The 16,250-nt window shown below is 44.6% G+C and overlaps 1 protein-coding gene across 1 annotated transcript in view; it reads right to left on the bottom strand.

Annotated features, from left to right (window-relative positions):
• IL1RAPL2 (interleukin 1 receptor accessory protein like 2) overlaps window positions 1–16,250 on the bottom strand; it is a 366,383-nt gene that overhangs the window by 334,914 nt on the left and 15,219 nt on the right. Inside the window, exon 2 of the mRNA XM_087877713.1 lies at window positions 9,456–9,557. Coding sequence (XP_087733839.1) covers window positions 9,456–9,537 — 82 coding nt within the window. The 5' untranslated portion in view covers window positions 9,538–9,557. The remainder of the gene's footprint in view (window positions 1–9,455; window positions 9,558–16,250) is intronic.

Here is a 16,250-nt window from a genome sequence, read left to right as displayed (position 1 = left end):
GGACCTCTTCTTAAAAACCTCCATTGATGGAGCATCCATAACTTCTGGAGGCAAGTTTGTTCCACTGGTTAATTGTTCTCACTGTCAGGAAATTTGTCCTTCATTTTAAGTTGGATGTCTTGTTGATCATCTTCCACCTATTATGTTTTGTCCTCACCTCAAGTGTTTTGGAGAAGAGATCAACCCCCCCTCTTCTCTGTGACAGCCCCTCAAGTACTGGAAGACATTCCAATTTCCATGGCCACTTCCTCCTTCTCTCCAAAAAAAGAAGTCAGAGTGGACATGACAGATGCTACATTATGTGGGTGGTGAGATCTAAAGATCATCTGAAATATTTTTGCTAGCATGTGGGGTTCTGTATCCTGGGCAAATGTGAGTGACCCACTATATAGAATAGAATAGAATAGAATAGAATAGAATAGAATAGAATAGAATAGAATAGAATAGAATAGAATAGAATAGAATAAATGGAGTGGAGTGGAGTGGAGTGGAGTGGAGTGGAGTGGAATGGAATGGAATGGAATGGAATGGAATGGAATAGAATAGAATAGAATAGAATAGAATAGAATAGAATAGAATAGAATAGAATAGAATAGAATAGAATAGAATAGAATAGCAGAGTTGGAAGGGACCTTGGAGGTCTTCTAGTCCAGCCCCTTGCTTAAGCAGGAAACCCTACACCACTATTCTATTGATCTCTATTCTCATTTCAATTTCTTATTTAATTAATAATTATATCTATTTCATCATTTGTGTACATTTTTATAATAATCTCATTTTTTCCCTTTTACATCCCACCCCCTTTTCTCCCTTTACCTAGGCATCATCTGGGTTTCTATTCTTCTGATTATTTTCTCCCATCTTTTCTCTATCTATTTTATCTCCATACCCTTATTCATATTTCCTTTTTCACCAATCAAAAGTCCACTGATTCTTAACTGGCGCCAGTTAGCTTTGACTATTAGTAGGTCAGATTCTTGTGATGGAATAAACTCATAATGCTTTTGAATTGCCACAAAGAATAGAATGGAATAACAGAGTTGGAAGGGACCTTGGAGGTCTTCTAGTCCAAACCCCTACTCAGGCAGGAAACACTATACCAATTCAGACAAATGGTTGTCCAACATCTTCTTAAAAACTTCCAGTGTTGGAGCATTCACAACTTCTGGAGGCAAGTTGTTCCACTGGTTAATTGTTCTCACTGTCAGGAAATTTCTCCTCAGTTCTAGGTTGCTTCTCTCCTTGATGAGTTTCCACCCATTGCTTCTTGTCCTGCCTTCTTGTGCTTTGGAGAATAGCTTGACTCCCTCTTCTTTCTGGCAGCCCTGAAGATATTGGAACACTGCTCTCATGTCTCCCCTAGTCCTTCTTTTCATATCCACCTGAAAGGTATAGCGGAGACATCCTTTTCTTCCAACAAGTTTTGCAAGAATTGGGTCACAAGCATTTCAGACTGGATTCATGTCTGACCTTGGAAGAGGTTTCATTCCTGGCCTTTTGTGAGGATCAATGATTATATAATCTGAATTGGTTTCCTTTGCTTCAGTGGTACTTAAAATCTCCTGGGTTTTCTCTTCAAATATTTCTGGATTGCTTGGGCCAAGCTAAGAATGCAAGACGTTTTCTATAAAACCTTTTTGAAAAGGTTTAGGATTATCCTAAAAAAGAAGCCCATTGTCTCCTCTTCTCCCGAGAGAATATTAGGGCATTGTTTCTTAAATTGCTACTGTTTACTTGAAGACTCTCATTTATAATTTCATGTATAATTTATTTATACACCTTTAACCCCCTTTCCAAATGTTCAAAGAACCCGTTCCAGAACGGGGAGCAATTAAAAGCAATTTTGGGATGCATTAGAAGCAATTAAAACAAAAATAAATAAATAATCTCAGGCTTACCTTTAGAAATAACACACTTAAAAACGAACAGCTTTTTTTGTTTTTAAATGAAATGCAATACAGAGAACAATTCCTTTACCCCTTCTTTGGATGTCAGCTGGCTCAATTAAAACCAGAAAACAGTTACTGCCAATAAGAAAATTAATCGAGTAACTAAACGTTGAATCAATTTAAAAAAAACATGAAGAAAGGCAGTTGGTCTCTCCAAAATCCTTCTCGAACTGTTTGGCAATAACTTCTTCATTGTATCATAAACTGGTTCTCTCTCTCTCCCTCTCCCTCTCCCTCTCTTTCCCTCTCTCCCTCCCTCCCTCGCTCTCTTCCTTCTCCCTTCTCTCTCTTTCTCTCTCTTTCTCCCTCTCCTTTCTCCCTTGTCTCTTTCTCCTCTCTCTCTTCTCTCCCCCTCCCTCGCTCTATCCCTCACTCTCTCTCTCCTTTCTCCCTTCTCTCTTCTCTCTTTCTCCTCTCTTCTCTCTTCTCTCTTTCTCTCTCTTTCTCTCTCCTTTCTACCTTCTCTTTCTCCTCTCTCTCTTCTCTCTTCTCTCTCTCTCCCCCTCCCTCGCTCTATCCCTCACTCTCTTTCTCCCTTCTCTCTTCTCTCTCTTTCTCCTCTCTCTTCTCTCTTCTCTCTCTTTCTCTCTGTCCCTTCTCTCTCCTCTCTCTCCTCCTCTCTCTCTCTCTCCCTCTTCCCTCATCTCTCTCTTTCTTTCCCTCTCTCTCTCTCTCTCTTTCTCCTTCTCCTTCTTTCTCTTGTACTGCAGTTCACTGATGCCCATTTAATGATACCATAAAACAATGAAGCAATTATATTGGCTGGAATGGAGCCACATTCACCAAGGCTTTGCCCATCTGCCACCGAGACTACCGTACACATCGTCTCCTGGTAGGACCAGCAATTGGGGTTGGGGGTGGGGGGCACCGTTCTGCGGTGGTTCTCCTCCTACCTCTCTGACCGGTCGCAATCTGTGTTGACGGGGGGGCAGCGGTCGACCCCGAGGCACCTTGCTTGTGGGGTGCCACAAGGGTCGGTCCTCTCGCCCCTTCTGTTCAACATTTATGTAAAGCCACTGGGTGAGATCATCCGTGGCTTCGGGGTGGAGTTCCATCAGTACGCTGATGACACCCAGCTGTACATCTCCACCCCAGGCCACCCCAACGATGCCCTTGAAGTGATGTCCCAGTGCCTGGAGGCCGTGCGGGCCTGGATGGGGAGAAACAGGCTCCGACTCAACCCCTCCAAGACCGAGTGGCTGTGGCTTCCAGCGTCCCGATATAGCCAGCTGACGCCATCGCTGGCTATTGGGGGCGAATCACTCGCCCCCACGGAGAGGGCTCGCAACTTGGGCGTCCTCCTGGACGCACGGCTGTCTTTAGAAGACCATTTGACGGCCGTGGCCAAGGGGGCTTTTTATCAGGTTCGCCTGATACGCCAGTTGCGCCCCTTTCTAGATTGGGACTCTCTACGCACAGTCACTCAGGCACTAGTCACTTCCCGCCTGGACTACTGCAACGCTCTCTACATGGGGCTCCCCCTGGGGTGCACCCGGAGGCTCCAGCTGGTCCAGAATGCAGCCGCGCGGGGGATTATGGGGGCGACGAGGCGCTCCCATGTGACACCTCTCCTGCGCGAGCTGCACTGGCTCCCGGTAGTCTTCCGGGTGCGCTTCAAGGTGTTGGTGACCACCTTTAAAGCGCTCCATGGCTTAGGGCCGGGGTACTTACGAGACCGCCTACTGCCACCAATAGCCTCCCACCGGCCAGTACGCTCGCACAGAGTGGGCCTCCTCAGGGTGCCGTCTGCCAGACAATGTCGGCTGGCGACCCCCAGGGGGAGAGCCTTCTCTGTGACGGCGCCCACCCTCTGGAATAACCTTCCCCCGGAGTTACGTATAATAACAGACCTCCGGATTTTTCGTCGGGCCCTGAAAACTTATTTATTTCAACTAGCTGGGCTGGCTTGAGCTAAATTTTAAATTGGTTTTAAATTGGGTTGTTTTAATTTACGGCCAGAATATCTAATTATTTTAATACTGTTTTTTAAATTTTGTATGTTTTGTTTTTACTTAGGCTGTGCACCGCCCTGAGTCCTATTTGGAGAAGGGCGGTATAGAAATTTAAACAAATAAATAAATAAATAAATAAATAAATAAATTATTAAGATGGGGGAAATTTTTAAAAAATAGGGGGATGTGGGTTTGATAAATTAAACTCCTTCTTCTCATCTGGACAGGGGGGAGGGGTGAATCCATTTCAGCCTTTTAACTTTTACTACCGGTTCTGTGGCCGTGGCTTGGTGGGTGTGACATGGCTTGGTGGGCGTGGCTTGGTGGGCATGGCAGGGGGAGGATACAGTAAAATCCCCATTCCCTCCCCACTCCAGGAGAAGGTTACTGCAAAATCCCCATTTCCTCCCGATCAGCTGGGACTCGGGAGGCAGAGAATAGTTGGAGGTGGGGCCAGTCAGAGGTGGTATTTACCGGTTCTCCGAACTACTCAAAATTTCTGCTACCGGTTCTCCAGAACTGGTCAGAACCTGCTGAAACCCACCTCTGCAGCCATCTCTTCCGTTTTCCAGCTATTGAACAATTTAGAGGCAAGACGTCCGTACGCTGGATCTTCCTATTTTAAAAAAAGCCCATTAGTTCTGCTTCGGGTAGACGTTTTAAAGTCTGGGAAGCCGAGAAAAAAAAAAATCCATTTAACACATGTCAATATTGAAAGGAATGTCAATGGCTTGGCTTTAGATATTAACTTTGTTTTTAAACAAATCTGTGTTTTTTAGAGGGGGGGAGGGAAATCCACCGCCTGGCTACTGTACAAAGTTTACCTGGATCGATAGATGCAAGGTATTATCGACCGAATGTATGAAAAGGGAAAGCATTTTTAGGCATAGGATAAGGATTCAGGGGGTTGGTGTCAGAAGGAAGAAATCAGGAGCCAGGATAAAATTAACAGAATAACAGAGTTGGAAAGGAACTTTGGAGGTCTAGCAGAGTATTTACTGGCCGGATGCCCTTCCTGTCACCGATGCAGAGTTTTGCACAGCAGATATATTCTCATGGTGCCCAGAGAGAGAGAAATATCTGCCTCTACCTAGGATCGAACTCACAGCCTCCTGATTGTGAGATGAGAGCTCCACTTCTAGGCCACCGCACCACTCCAGTGTGCCTCCATGTATGACCATCCAAAATGTAAGTTGAGATACTCAACCCTGGCGGGTTGCCTCTTCGGCAAAGATCGACTAAACAAAAATTATTATAGCAAACTCGAAATGCACAGGGGTGGAAATGTAACAGCCTTAATTTAGTCTTCACACTATGTTCTTTTTACAATTCTTTTTCACTTTTTTTTTTTAAAAAAAAATTGCATTTCAAACCAAACAAAGGGTCATTAAAAACACTTAAAATAGCGCAGTTCCAAATTACAATGTAAAAATAGCCCAATATTGGCAGCTCAGAGAAATCATGTGCGTAACTCAACTTAAGGGTAGGATCTATCCTGCTTGACACCTTGCTGAGGAGAAAGGAGAAATGAGGGTTCAAACCTGGTTCCCTCACTTGAAGGAGCAGATCCAGGAAAGAAAAAATGTCAGGATTCCAAGTAACACCCCCAACGAAAGAAGACTCCGAGGCTTGAAGTTCCTCATTTTATTACAGATGTCATATTGGTACATCTGGGAAAACCCGAATCTGAAAGCTTCCAGGTTTTCCCCACCCAAAGGAAAGTCCAAGTCCCTGCCCAGCACCCACAAGTCCATCACATGGTCCAATTAAAGCACCATCCCAACTGGAGATGCCTCCCAGTTCCAGCCGTTCAGGTGCAGAGCAAGATGGCCTTGACTCTCTGAGAAAAGAATGTTATTATGACTACATATCACCCCTGGCTCCATACAATCCCCCCTCCCAGTTTCCCACAGTAGTAAATGTGGCAGGCCTGAAGATTCAACGGAAAAGGTAGCTTCCAGGCCTGAGACAATGGTTGAAGCTTAAACCACATAATCCCAACCTCGAGACATCCTAGAAACATGTCACCACTGTCAAGCAGTAAAGCAAATCACCAAATGGCACCAACATCCCACCTTGAGAGACTAGGCTCTTTGGGATGAAGGCTTAGTCAACCCAAAGTCTTAAAGTTCTCCTAAATGCATCATTCTTTCTTATTAAGCTAACCAGGGATGGGTATCACATATGGTAGCAACCGTTTCGCCCAGCACCGGAAATGTGAGTGCATGCTTACATGCGTGTGGTGTCACAAAACACAGCAATTTGCACACATGCGCCATCCGCACATGTGTGCGATGTCGAACAACACAGCAATGCGCACGCACTCGCCGTCCACAGATGCACGAGGCATCAGAAACACAGTGATATACAACGGGATTGCACTCGGGAAGGTCGCAACTACCGGTTCGCCTGAACTAGTCCGAACTGGCTGAATACCACCTCTGAAGCTAACCAGCATAGGCTGACTTAAGGAAGAGTTTTCTGCTGTTGCTGCAGAAAACCTTTGGCCTGAGTGTCACAAATGTGAGAAATGAAATATATTGCTGGACCCTTTCTGGCCCTGTCTCGTGAACGTTGCTTAAACTGCTCACCCAGATTCTTGGTCTCAAACCTACCTCTTGGCTTTTCTTTACGGACACACTTCTGAAATATTTGATATTGTCTGTGCTGTTCTGGGATATGGACGATCTCAGTTGCTTTCTCTTCTCCTGAGGATGTTTGATATCCCTGACAACAATTTATGTTTTGGTGATGCTGGTTGAAATCCTTTGGACATTCAGTCTGAATTGATGGAGTAGCAATTGCTGAAGATCCTACTGTGTTTCCCTGAAAATAAGACCCTGCCTTATATTTTGTTTTGGCACTAAAAAAGGCGCCATGTCTTATTTTCGGGGGTCATCCACTGACTCACCTCACTTGTGCACCCTAGCATCTTTTTGGCTATCAGAGGCTTTCAGGAACTTCTTCATCCAGCAAGGCAGCAAGGCTTTCCTGAAGGCCTCCATAGCCGATAACAGAGCTCCTGATCGATTCAGAACTCTGTTATCGGCTCCAGAGGTCTTCAGGAAAGCCTTGCCAGCTGCAGAAGAAATGGGCCGAGGTGTGCGAGGCCTGGCTGCAACTATCCGAAGCTACCGTATTTTTCAGAGTATAAGACGCACCTTTTTCCCCCAAAAAAAGAGGGTGAAAATCTGGGTGTGTCTTATACTCCGAATGTAGCCCCGCCCAGCCTCGCAAACGGAGATTTCAGAGGCTGAAAGAAGCCTCGGAAAGAAGCTTCGGAAAAAAAGCCTCCAAACAGAGCTTCGGGGAAAAAAGCCTCTGAAAGGCTTTTATCTAAAATAATATGGCAAGCAACAAAAGAAGAATCAGTAAAGGTTCTAACCAAACTATGCTAACAAATCTGGAGAATGACACAATAACCAACAGATCGGAAGAGGTTAATCTATATACCAATACCAAAGAAAGGAGATTGAACAGAGCACAGATAATCCTTCAGAATAAAAGCCTCTGAAAGAAGCTTCAGAAAAAAAGCCTTCAAACAGAGCTTCAGAAAAAAAGCCTCCAAACAGAGCTTCAGGGAAAAAAGCCTTTTTTTCTGAAGCTCTGTTTCGGAGGCTTTCAGAGGCAGAAAAAAAAAAGCAAGGCACAGAGCTCACAACCAACGAATCTGTTGCTAAAATTCATCTCTGGGAACAGCTGATTGGGGGTATTCTAGGAGGCTGATCCACCCACCAATCAGCTTTTTTCTTATTTTTCTCCACAAAAACTAAGGTGTATCTTATACTCTGAAAAATACGGTAAATAATAGGGCAGCTCCACCCACCCACCCCCATCCCCACCTTACCTTAATTTTTACCTGTGCATGAGTGGGCGGGGTCTTAATTATGGCTTATTTTGGGGGGCTATGGCTTATATTGGGCACATGTGTAAAAAAATCAAGCTAAGACTTAATTTCTGAGTAGGTTGTATTTTCAGGGGAAACGCGGTAATTTGTACAAAATAGAAATGCACACCGACTACTAGGAAATACAACTTGCTTATTAAGATTTGATGATCATCTGGACTGAGTTGTTCCCTTTTATGTCCGACAACTTGTCAAAATGATCAAATATGTCGGCAAAAACACTGGGATCCATTTTCTAGAAGTGTTCGAGAAAGCAACACAACATGACCCTTAAGCCAAGAAGCAAAACAGCCAGTATTTCGGTGGAGATACAAAACATTTAGAGTTACTAACTCTTTCCAGGCAATATTTTCCTTGTAACTTATACTTTTTCTGCTGCCTCGCCAACAACCTAGGATTGGACCAATTCCCAAATTTGTAGAATTCTGTACTTAAATATCTCCCTGGACAAAACCATACAAATTCATTGCTGAGACCTTTAAATCTTCAAGGATATCTTACAAAGTAAAGGCCCATTATTGTATAACTTCTTAGGAATGTAAAAAATAATCCCGGAGCCCTTTTTTGAAAAGGATATGCTTCCTAAAGATTACGCTTAGTTTTGGATTTTAAAACAAGGGGGCCAGAAGGTAGTGGGAATAAAAAGCAAGGAACCACTCATTAGATTAATCCCAACATCCGTTTCAATTAACGGACCAATACCAACTAAGAATAATGAATGCATAGAATACATAATACACAGAATATGTAGAATAGAGTACATACTGTAGAACACAGAACACAGAAAATACTTTCCTAGTAAAGGTAGTCCTTGATTTATGACCATCGCTGTTGGAATCAAAATTTCCATCACTAAGCAACGTGGTTGATTGGTGAGTCACACCTTATTTTGCAACCTTTTGTTGTTGTTGTTGTTGTTGTTGTTGTTGTTGTTTTTGGCCACGTTAAGCAAATCACTTCAGCGAATCACACGGTGATTCAGTGAATCCAGCTTCCTTGGTTGCCTTTGCTTGTCTGAAGCCATCTGGAAGGTTGCAAATGGAGATCAAGGGATCCCAGGATCTCCTTCCACGTCTATGGCCAAGTGTTCAAATTTTGATCGCAGGAGATGCTGTGATAGTCACAAGTGTGAGGAACAGCTGTAAGTACCCTTTTTTATTTTTTTAGTGCCAGTGTAAGTCCAGAGGTGGTATTCAGCCGGTTTGGGCTAACCGGTAGGAGCGATCTGCAGCCGGCGCTATGCCGTCCTACTTAGTTGCGTCTTCAAGCTGTGTGCATGCGTGGAAGTCACGCGTGTGAGCAAAGCGCATGCACGGAAGGCCGTGCACATGCATGGAGGGGGCACACACGCGCACTCACATTTTCGGTGCTGGGCAAATCGGTAGGTGAATCCCACCTGTGTAACTCGGAATGGTCAGGAAACATATGGTTATAACTCAAGGACTATCTCTATAGAGCAACTGGCTTCCTTCGATCTCAAGCCTGAAACCACTGACACCATGGAACTTATTCAAAGCCACAAGATTCCAACCTTCACTAAATTGCACCACTCAATGAGAAACAACCAAACAGAAGCCACCGATCCTTCAAGGAATGCATTGTCCAACCGTTTCCAAAGATTATTGGAAATAAACTTCAGGCACTTACCTGAATTTCTCTTGGAGACCAGCTTCATGCTCCTGCAGAGGGCCACAAAAACTGCAAAGACCAAGAGATGAGCAGGCTTCATCTTCTAATCCCTTTTGGCAGCTGAAATGCATATGGATGTTGTTAAGTCTGGACCTGAGTCTCCCCCAGATGTATATCTCTGCGCGTTAATCTCTTTAGAGCCCTCCCTGCAAACTCTTTGTGGTGCAACGGCTTCAACAGAACCTAGGCAGTTCAACTCCAAAATATTTACATCGCAGAACAAATTCCTGTCCCTATCAATAGAAGGGGATGTTTGTAAACTCAAGGTTGAAGTGAGGGGTCCTTGGCGCTCTCTGAGCGTGGTGGTTTTCTTGCAGATGTTTCATGACCCAAGTAGGTAACATCATCAGGGCTGGAAGGGAGTGAGGTTTGCAGAGAGGAGGAAGAGGAGGAGGAGGAGGAGGAGGAGGAGGAGGAGGAGGAGGAGGAGGAGGAGGAGGAGAAAAAGAAGAAGAGGAGGAGGAGGAGGAGGAGGAGGAGGAGGAGGAGGAGGAGGAAGAAGAAGAAGAAGAAGAAGAAGAAGAAGAAGAAGAAGAAGAAGAAGAAGAAGAAGAAGAAGAAGAAGAAGAAGAAGAAGAAGAAGAAGAAGAAGAAGAAGGAGGCGACTGTGAGGTCCTTGGCGCTCTCTGAGCGTGGTGGTTTTCTTGCAGATGTTTCATGATCCAAGTAGGTAACATCATCAGTGCTGGAAGGGAGTGAGGTTTGCAGAAAGGAGGAGGAGGGGGATAGGAGAAGGAGGAGGAGGGGGGTAGGAGAAGGAGAAGGAGGAGGAGGAGGAGAAGGAGGAGGAGGAGAAGAGGAAGAGGAGGAGGAGGAGGAGGAGGAGGAGGAGGAGGAGGAGAAGGAGGAGGAGGAGGAGGAGGAGGAGGAGGAGGAGGAGGAGGAGGAGGAGGAGGAGGAGGAGGAGGAGGAGGAGGAGGAAACAAGACGAGTGTGAGGTCCTTGGTGCTCTCTGAGCTTGGTAGTTTTCTTGCAGCTATTTCATGACCCAACTAGGTAACATAATCAGTGCTAGGAGGGAAAGGGATGTGTAGAGAGGAGGAGGAGGAGAACCATGGGGTCCTTGGTACTCTCTGAGCTTGGAGGTTTTCTTGAAGGCATTTCATGACCCAACTAGGTGACATCTTCAGTACTAGGAGGGAGGGGAGAGGAGGAGGAGGAGGAGGAGGAGGAGGAGGAGGAGGAGGAGGAGGAGGAGGGGGAGGAAGGCTATGGGGTCCTTGGTGCTCTCTGAGCTTGGTGTTTTCCTTGCAGGCATTTCATGACCCAACTAGGTAATATCTTCAGCGCTAGACTAAAAAACCACGAGAGGCCTCCATAAAGTCTTCAGAAGTTAAACTCAACTGGGATGATTTGACTTTAGACTAAAGTTTAGAGCAAAGAGAACCATCCAACGGAAACCAGAGGACGGAGCAAGTCACGAAAGCTATTCAACAACAAGATAATGAAGACATTAGTATGCCAGAAAGAGTTTCTTAACCTTTTTTTTTTTTTTTGACGTTTCAAATCCCAAAACTTCAATTTTGAAGTTTCAGCTCAAGTAGGGCCACCTTGACGAGAAGGTAGGTTTTGTTTTAAAGGAGAGATAAAGTAATTGAACTAAATCTTCTCACAGATAATTGTGATTATGAAGTTACGCTGGATGATTTTTCAAGTGGATCTTCGCAAATTACTTTCCCCCACTTTGCACTCTTCAGCCCAAAAGCGGTAACAGCTTCTCGTTCTGCGGTCTATTATAATGCCTCTTCCCGGGTCCTCCCAACAGTTCTATTTAAGTGGCCAAAAAAAATGAAACTTTTTTTTAATTTAAAAAAAAAAAAGCAATTTATTCCCACTACGGTGTAGCAATATGGAAGCTGTCTTATTGTCTTTCAGCTAGAAATATCATTGGATACACGCCATCTCACTGCTCCTGGCTAAAATGAGGGGAGAGATATTTATTTATTTATTCATTTATTAATCATATTTCTATGCCGCCTACTCTCCGAGGACTCTGGGCGGCTTACAACAATCGACAGTATACTAAATAACATATTGCCCCCAACAATCTGGGTCCTCATTTTACCCACCTCGGAAGGATGGAAGGCTGAGTCAACCTTGAGCCGGTCAGGATCGAACTCCTGGCAATGGGCAGAATTAGCCTGCAATACTGCATTCTAACCACTGTGCCACCACGGTCTGTCCTTCCTTCCTTCCTTCCTTCCTTCCTTCCTTCCTTCCTCCCTCCCTCCCTTCCTTCCTCCCTCCCTCCCTCCCTCCCTCCCTCCTTCTTTCCTTCCCACTTAGCACTAACACTTAGATTTATATGCTGCTTCGCAGTGCTTTACAGCCCTCTCTAAGCGGTTTACAGAGTCAGCATATTACCCCCAACAATCTGGGTCCTCATTTTAACGACCTCGGAAGGATGGAAGGCTGAGTCAACCTTGAGCCGGTGAGATTTGATCCGCTGATCTGCTGAACTAGCAGTCAGCTGCAGTAGCTGCAGTACTGCACTCTAACCACTGCACCACCTCGGCTCAGTAATATGTTTACATTAGATTTTGATAGCCATCTAAATCCATGTTTCCAATTAACGGTTATCACTTCAATTTTGTAAAGGAGTTCGCCAGCTGTGTGTTCGGGAAACTCGGTACAAAAAAAAAACCAATGCATCGTATAAGACATTGTTGGCAAAAAACCCAAAACATTGAAATATTGTATTTATTTTTTTTTTCGGTTCGCAGGGAGAAATGCACCTGGTGCACAACCTTCGGTGAGAAGTGTTAAAAAAAAAATTCTTGTCCTTGAAGAAATGTTCAAAAAAATTTTTTTTAAAAAAAATCTTAGCTTGGAAGAAAGTTAAAAACAAAATATAAGAAAGAGATTAAAAATAAGGACAGTGATTTCTTCATCCATATTTCTTGATTTGTATCCTGCCTTTATTATTTTTACAAAGGTCTCAAGGGAGTGAACCTATCCAACCCACTTTCTCCCTCCTCTTTTCTTCAATACAACAACCCTGTGAGGTTGGGTTGAGCTGAGGGAAAGGGACTGGCCCAAAGTCACCCAACTGGCTTTCATGACTAAAGTGGGATTAGAACTCACCACCTGTTGGTGATTGGACCAGCTGACTTTTATGCCTAAGGCAGGACTAGAACTCACCATCTCCTGGTGATTGGCCCAAAGTCACTCAACCAAATTTCATGCCTAAGGCAGGACTAGAACTCACCGTCTCCTGGTGATTGGCCCAAAGTCACTCAACCGACTTTCATGCCTAAGGCAGGACTAGAACTCACTGTCTCCTGGTGATTGGCCCAAAGTCACTCAACCAAATTTCATGCCTAAGGCAGGACTAGAACTCACCGTCTCCTGGTGATTGGCCCAAAGTCACTCAACTGACTTTCATGCCTAAGGCAGGACTAGAACTCACCGTCTCCTGGTGATTGGCCCAAAGTCACTCAACTAAATTTCATGCCTAAGGCAGGACAAGAACTCACCGTCTCCTGGTGATTGGCCCAAAGTCACTCAACCAAATTTCATGCCTAAGGCAGGACTAGAACTCACCGTCTCCTGGTGATTGGCCCAAAGTCACTCAACCAAATTTCATGCCTAAGGCAGGACTAGAACTCACCGTCTCCTGGTGATTGGCCCAAAGTCACTCAACCAAATTTCATGCCTAAGGCAGGACAAGAACTCACCGTCTCCTGGTGATTGGCCCAAAGTCACTCAACTAAATTTCATGCCTAAGGCAGGACTAGAACTCACCGTCTCCTGGTGATTGGCCCAAAGTCACTCAACCAAATTTCATGCCTAAGGCAGGACTAGAACTCACCGTCTCCTGGTGATTGGCCCAAAGTCACTCAACTAAATTTCATGCCTAAGGCAGGACTAGAACTCACCGTCTCCTGGTGATTGGCCCAAAGTCACTCAACCAAATTTCATGCCTAAGGCAGGACTAGAACTCTCCGTCTCCTGGTGATTGGCCCAAAGTCACTCAACCAAATTTCATGCCTAAGGCAGGACTAGAACTCACCGTCTCCTGGTGATTGGCCCAAAGTCACTCAACCAAATTTCATGCCTAAGGCAGGACAAGAACTCACCGTCTCCTGGTGATTGGCCCAAAGTCACTCAACTAAATTTCATGCCTAAGGCAGGACTAGAACTCACCGTCTCCTGGTGATTGGCCCAAAGTCACTCAACCAAATTTCATGCCTAAGGCAGGACTAGAACTCACCGTCTCCTGGTGATTGGCCCAAAGTCACTCAACCAAATTTCATGCCTAAGGCAGGACTAGAACTCACCGTCTCCTGGTGATTGGCCCAAAGTCACTCAACCGACTTTCATGCCTAAGGCAGGACTAGAACTCACCGTCTCCTGGTGATTGGCCCAAAATCACTCAACCAAATTTCATGCCTAAGGCAGGACAAGAATTCATAGTCTCCTGGTGATTGGCCCAAAATCACCCAGCTGGCATTCATGCCTAAGGGAGGACTAGAACTCACAATCTCCTGGTGATTGGCCCTAGTGCGTGCTAGAACCCAAAAGTTCGGCTTTTTCCAAGCGCAATCCCTTCGTGCGCACGGCAGTGCTGAAAACTGATTTATGCATGCACGCCGGCCAGCTGATTGTTGGGAACCCAGAAGTTCAGCTTTTCCAGAGCGAGGCCTTGACGAGCGCAAGCACGCGTGTAACATTTCTGCGCGACCTTTTCAGCACTCGGTGCCGAAAAGGTTCTCCATCACTGATCTACAAGGATGCATGACACCGAAGAGGGACGACAGAATTTGGACTCATAATGTTATGTAGTTTTAGATAATGTAGGTTTACATGATGTGGTTTTAATTTCCTCCTGTGTGTGTTTTATTTCCATGTTTTATTGCTCTGTGCTGGCAAGCAGCTAGGAACTGTGGCAGATAATGAATCTAATAAGAGAAAGAAATACATAAATGGACTCGTTACCACCAAGTATAATAACAGCCAGGAATTTGGAAGCCTTAAAAGTTGACTAGACAAAATTGGCAGAACATTCTTAGTGGGTGCCAATAATGGATTGCAGGGAGTCCTCGTGTTACGATCACAATCGAGCCCAACATTTCTGCCGGTAAGCGAGATAGTTGTTAAGTGAGTTTTGGCGCCTTTCTTGCCGCAGTCATTAAATGACTCACTGCAGTCGTGAAGTTAGGAATGCCGTTGTTAAGTGAATCTAGCTTCCCCACTGACTTTGAGTGTCAGAAGGTCGCGAAAGGAGATTGTGTGACCTTCCGGGATATTGTCATCATCTCCTTTTAATGACCGCATAATCCCTAGTGGGTTGGAGTCTGGGCAACTGAATGGAGCAGTTTACTGGCCGGATGCCTTTCCTCTCGCCAGAGCGGAGTTTTGTTCAGCAGATAGATTCTCGTTGTGCCCCGAGAGAGAGAAATATCTGCCTCTACCTAGGATTGAACTCACAGCCTCCTGATTGTGAGATGAGAGCTCCATCTCTAAGCCGCTATCTTCCAGGACACCGTGACCGTCGTAAATACGAACCAGTTGCCAAGCATTCGAATTTGGATCACATGAGCATAAGAGAAGTGTGAAAAATGGTCGTACGTCACTTTTTTCAGTGCTTTGAATGGGTTATATAGTTATAAGTCAAGAATTACCTGAATCTCCAAGGGCAGATGACCTACTGGTAGTCTTTGACTTACAACCATTCATTTAGTGACCGTTCGAAGTTACAATGGCACCGATAAAGGTGACTTGCGACCAGTTTTCGCACTTACAACCATTGTAGCATTTCCCACGGTCGCCCCACGGTGATCAAAATTCAGACCCTTGGCAACCGTCTCATAGTTATGACGCTTGCAGTGTCCCGGAGGGTCCCCTGGTCCCCTTTTTACGACCTTCTGACCAGCCAAGTCAAAGGGGAAACCCGATTCACTTAACAGCGGTGTTCCCTAACTTCTTCCCAATGGCAATGATTCGCTTAGCAACCGTGGCAGGGAAGGTCGTAAGATGGGGCAAACTCACTTGACAAATGTCTCGCTTAGCAACAGAAAGGCTGGCCTGAATTGCAGCTGTCAGCCGAGGGCTACCTGCACGCCGCTGAATATTAAGCTGCTAGAGATTTTTAAAAACGGGAATATATGAATATTTGATCTCTTTGGATGTGTGTGGTCTCCGGCTGCCTCCACCCGCTCGAATTGTCATCTCTAACTTGTAGGATGATTTGCCATGACAAAGCAATTAAACTTCCATATAATCTTGCCCTTAATAAAGAGATACGTTCATCTGAATCAGATACGATAAGGAAGAGGGGGGGGGGAAATGGAAGTTAAAACTTCAGTTTAGCCTCCCCGGATTTCCTTTGAAAATGGCAGCTGTTAAAACTGCAAAAAAAAAAAAAACGAAGAGCAGGATTTGAATACAGATATGTATGTAGAGATAAGTTTTCCGTCTTCGGCACATTTTCATAAGGATAATTATGCTGCCTGAAGACAAGAAGGGAGAATGGGGGAAAAAGAGTTATCATACATACATATACATATACATATACATATACATATACATATACATATACATATACATATACATATACATATACATACATACATACATACATACATACATACATACATATATATATATATATATATATATATATATATATATATATATATATATAAAGAATTGTCCTAAAGATGCGAGTTCCAGGTATAGTTATAGAAGAGGCGATAGACATCACGATCTCCGGAACGTTTAAAAGTTTTATTTTTTTATTTTTTTTTTAAT

The sequence above is a fragment of the Pantherophis guttatus genome, chromosome 12 (genome assembly GCF_059756535.1).
Source record: "Pantherophis guttatus breed Tessera chromosome 12, ASM5975653v1, whole genome shotgun sequence".
Lineage (NCBI taxonomy): Eukaryota > Metazoa > Chordata > Lepidosauria > Squamata > Colubridae > Pantherophis > Pantherophis guttatus.
Note: the sequence above shows the minus strand (reverse complement) of the source record. Positions and strands in the feature narration are given on the sequence as shown.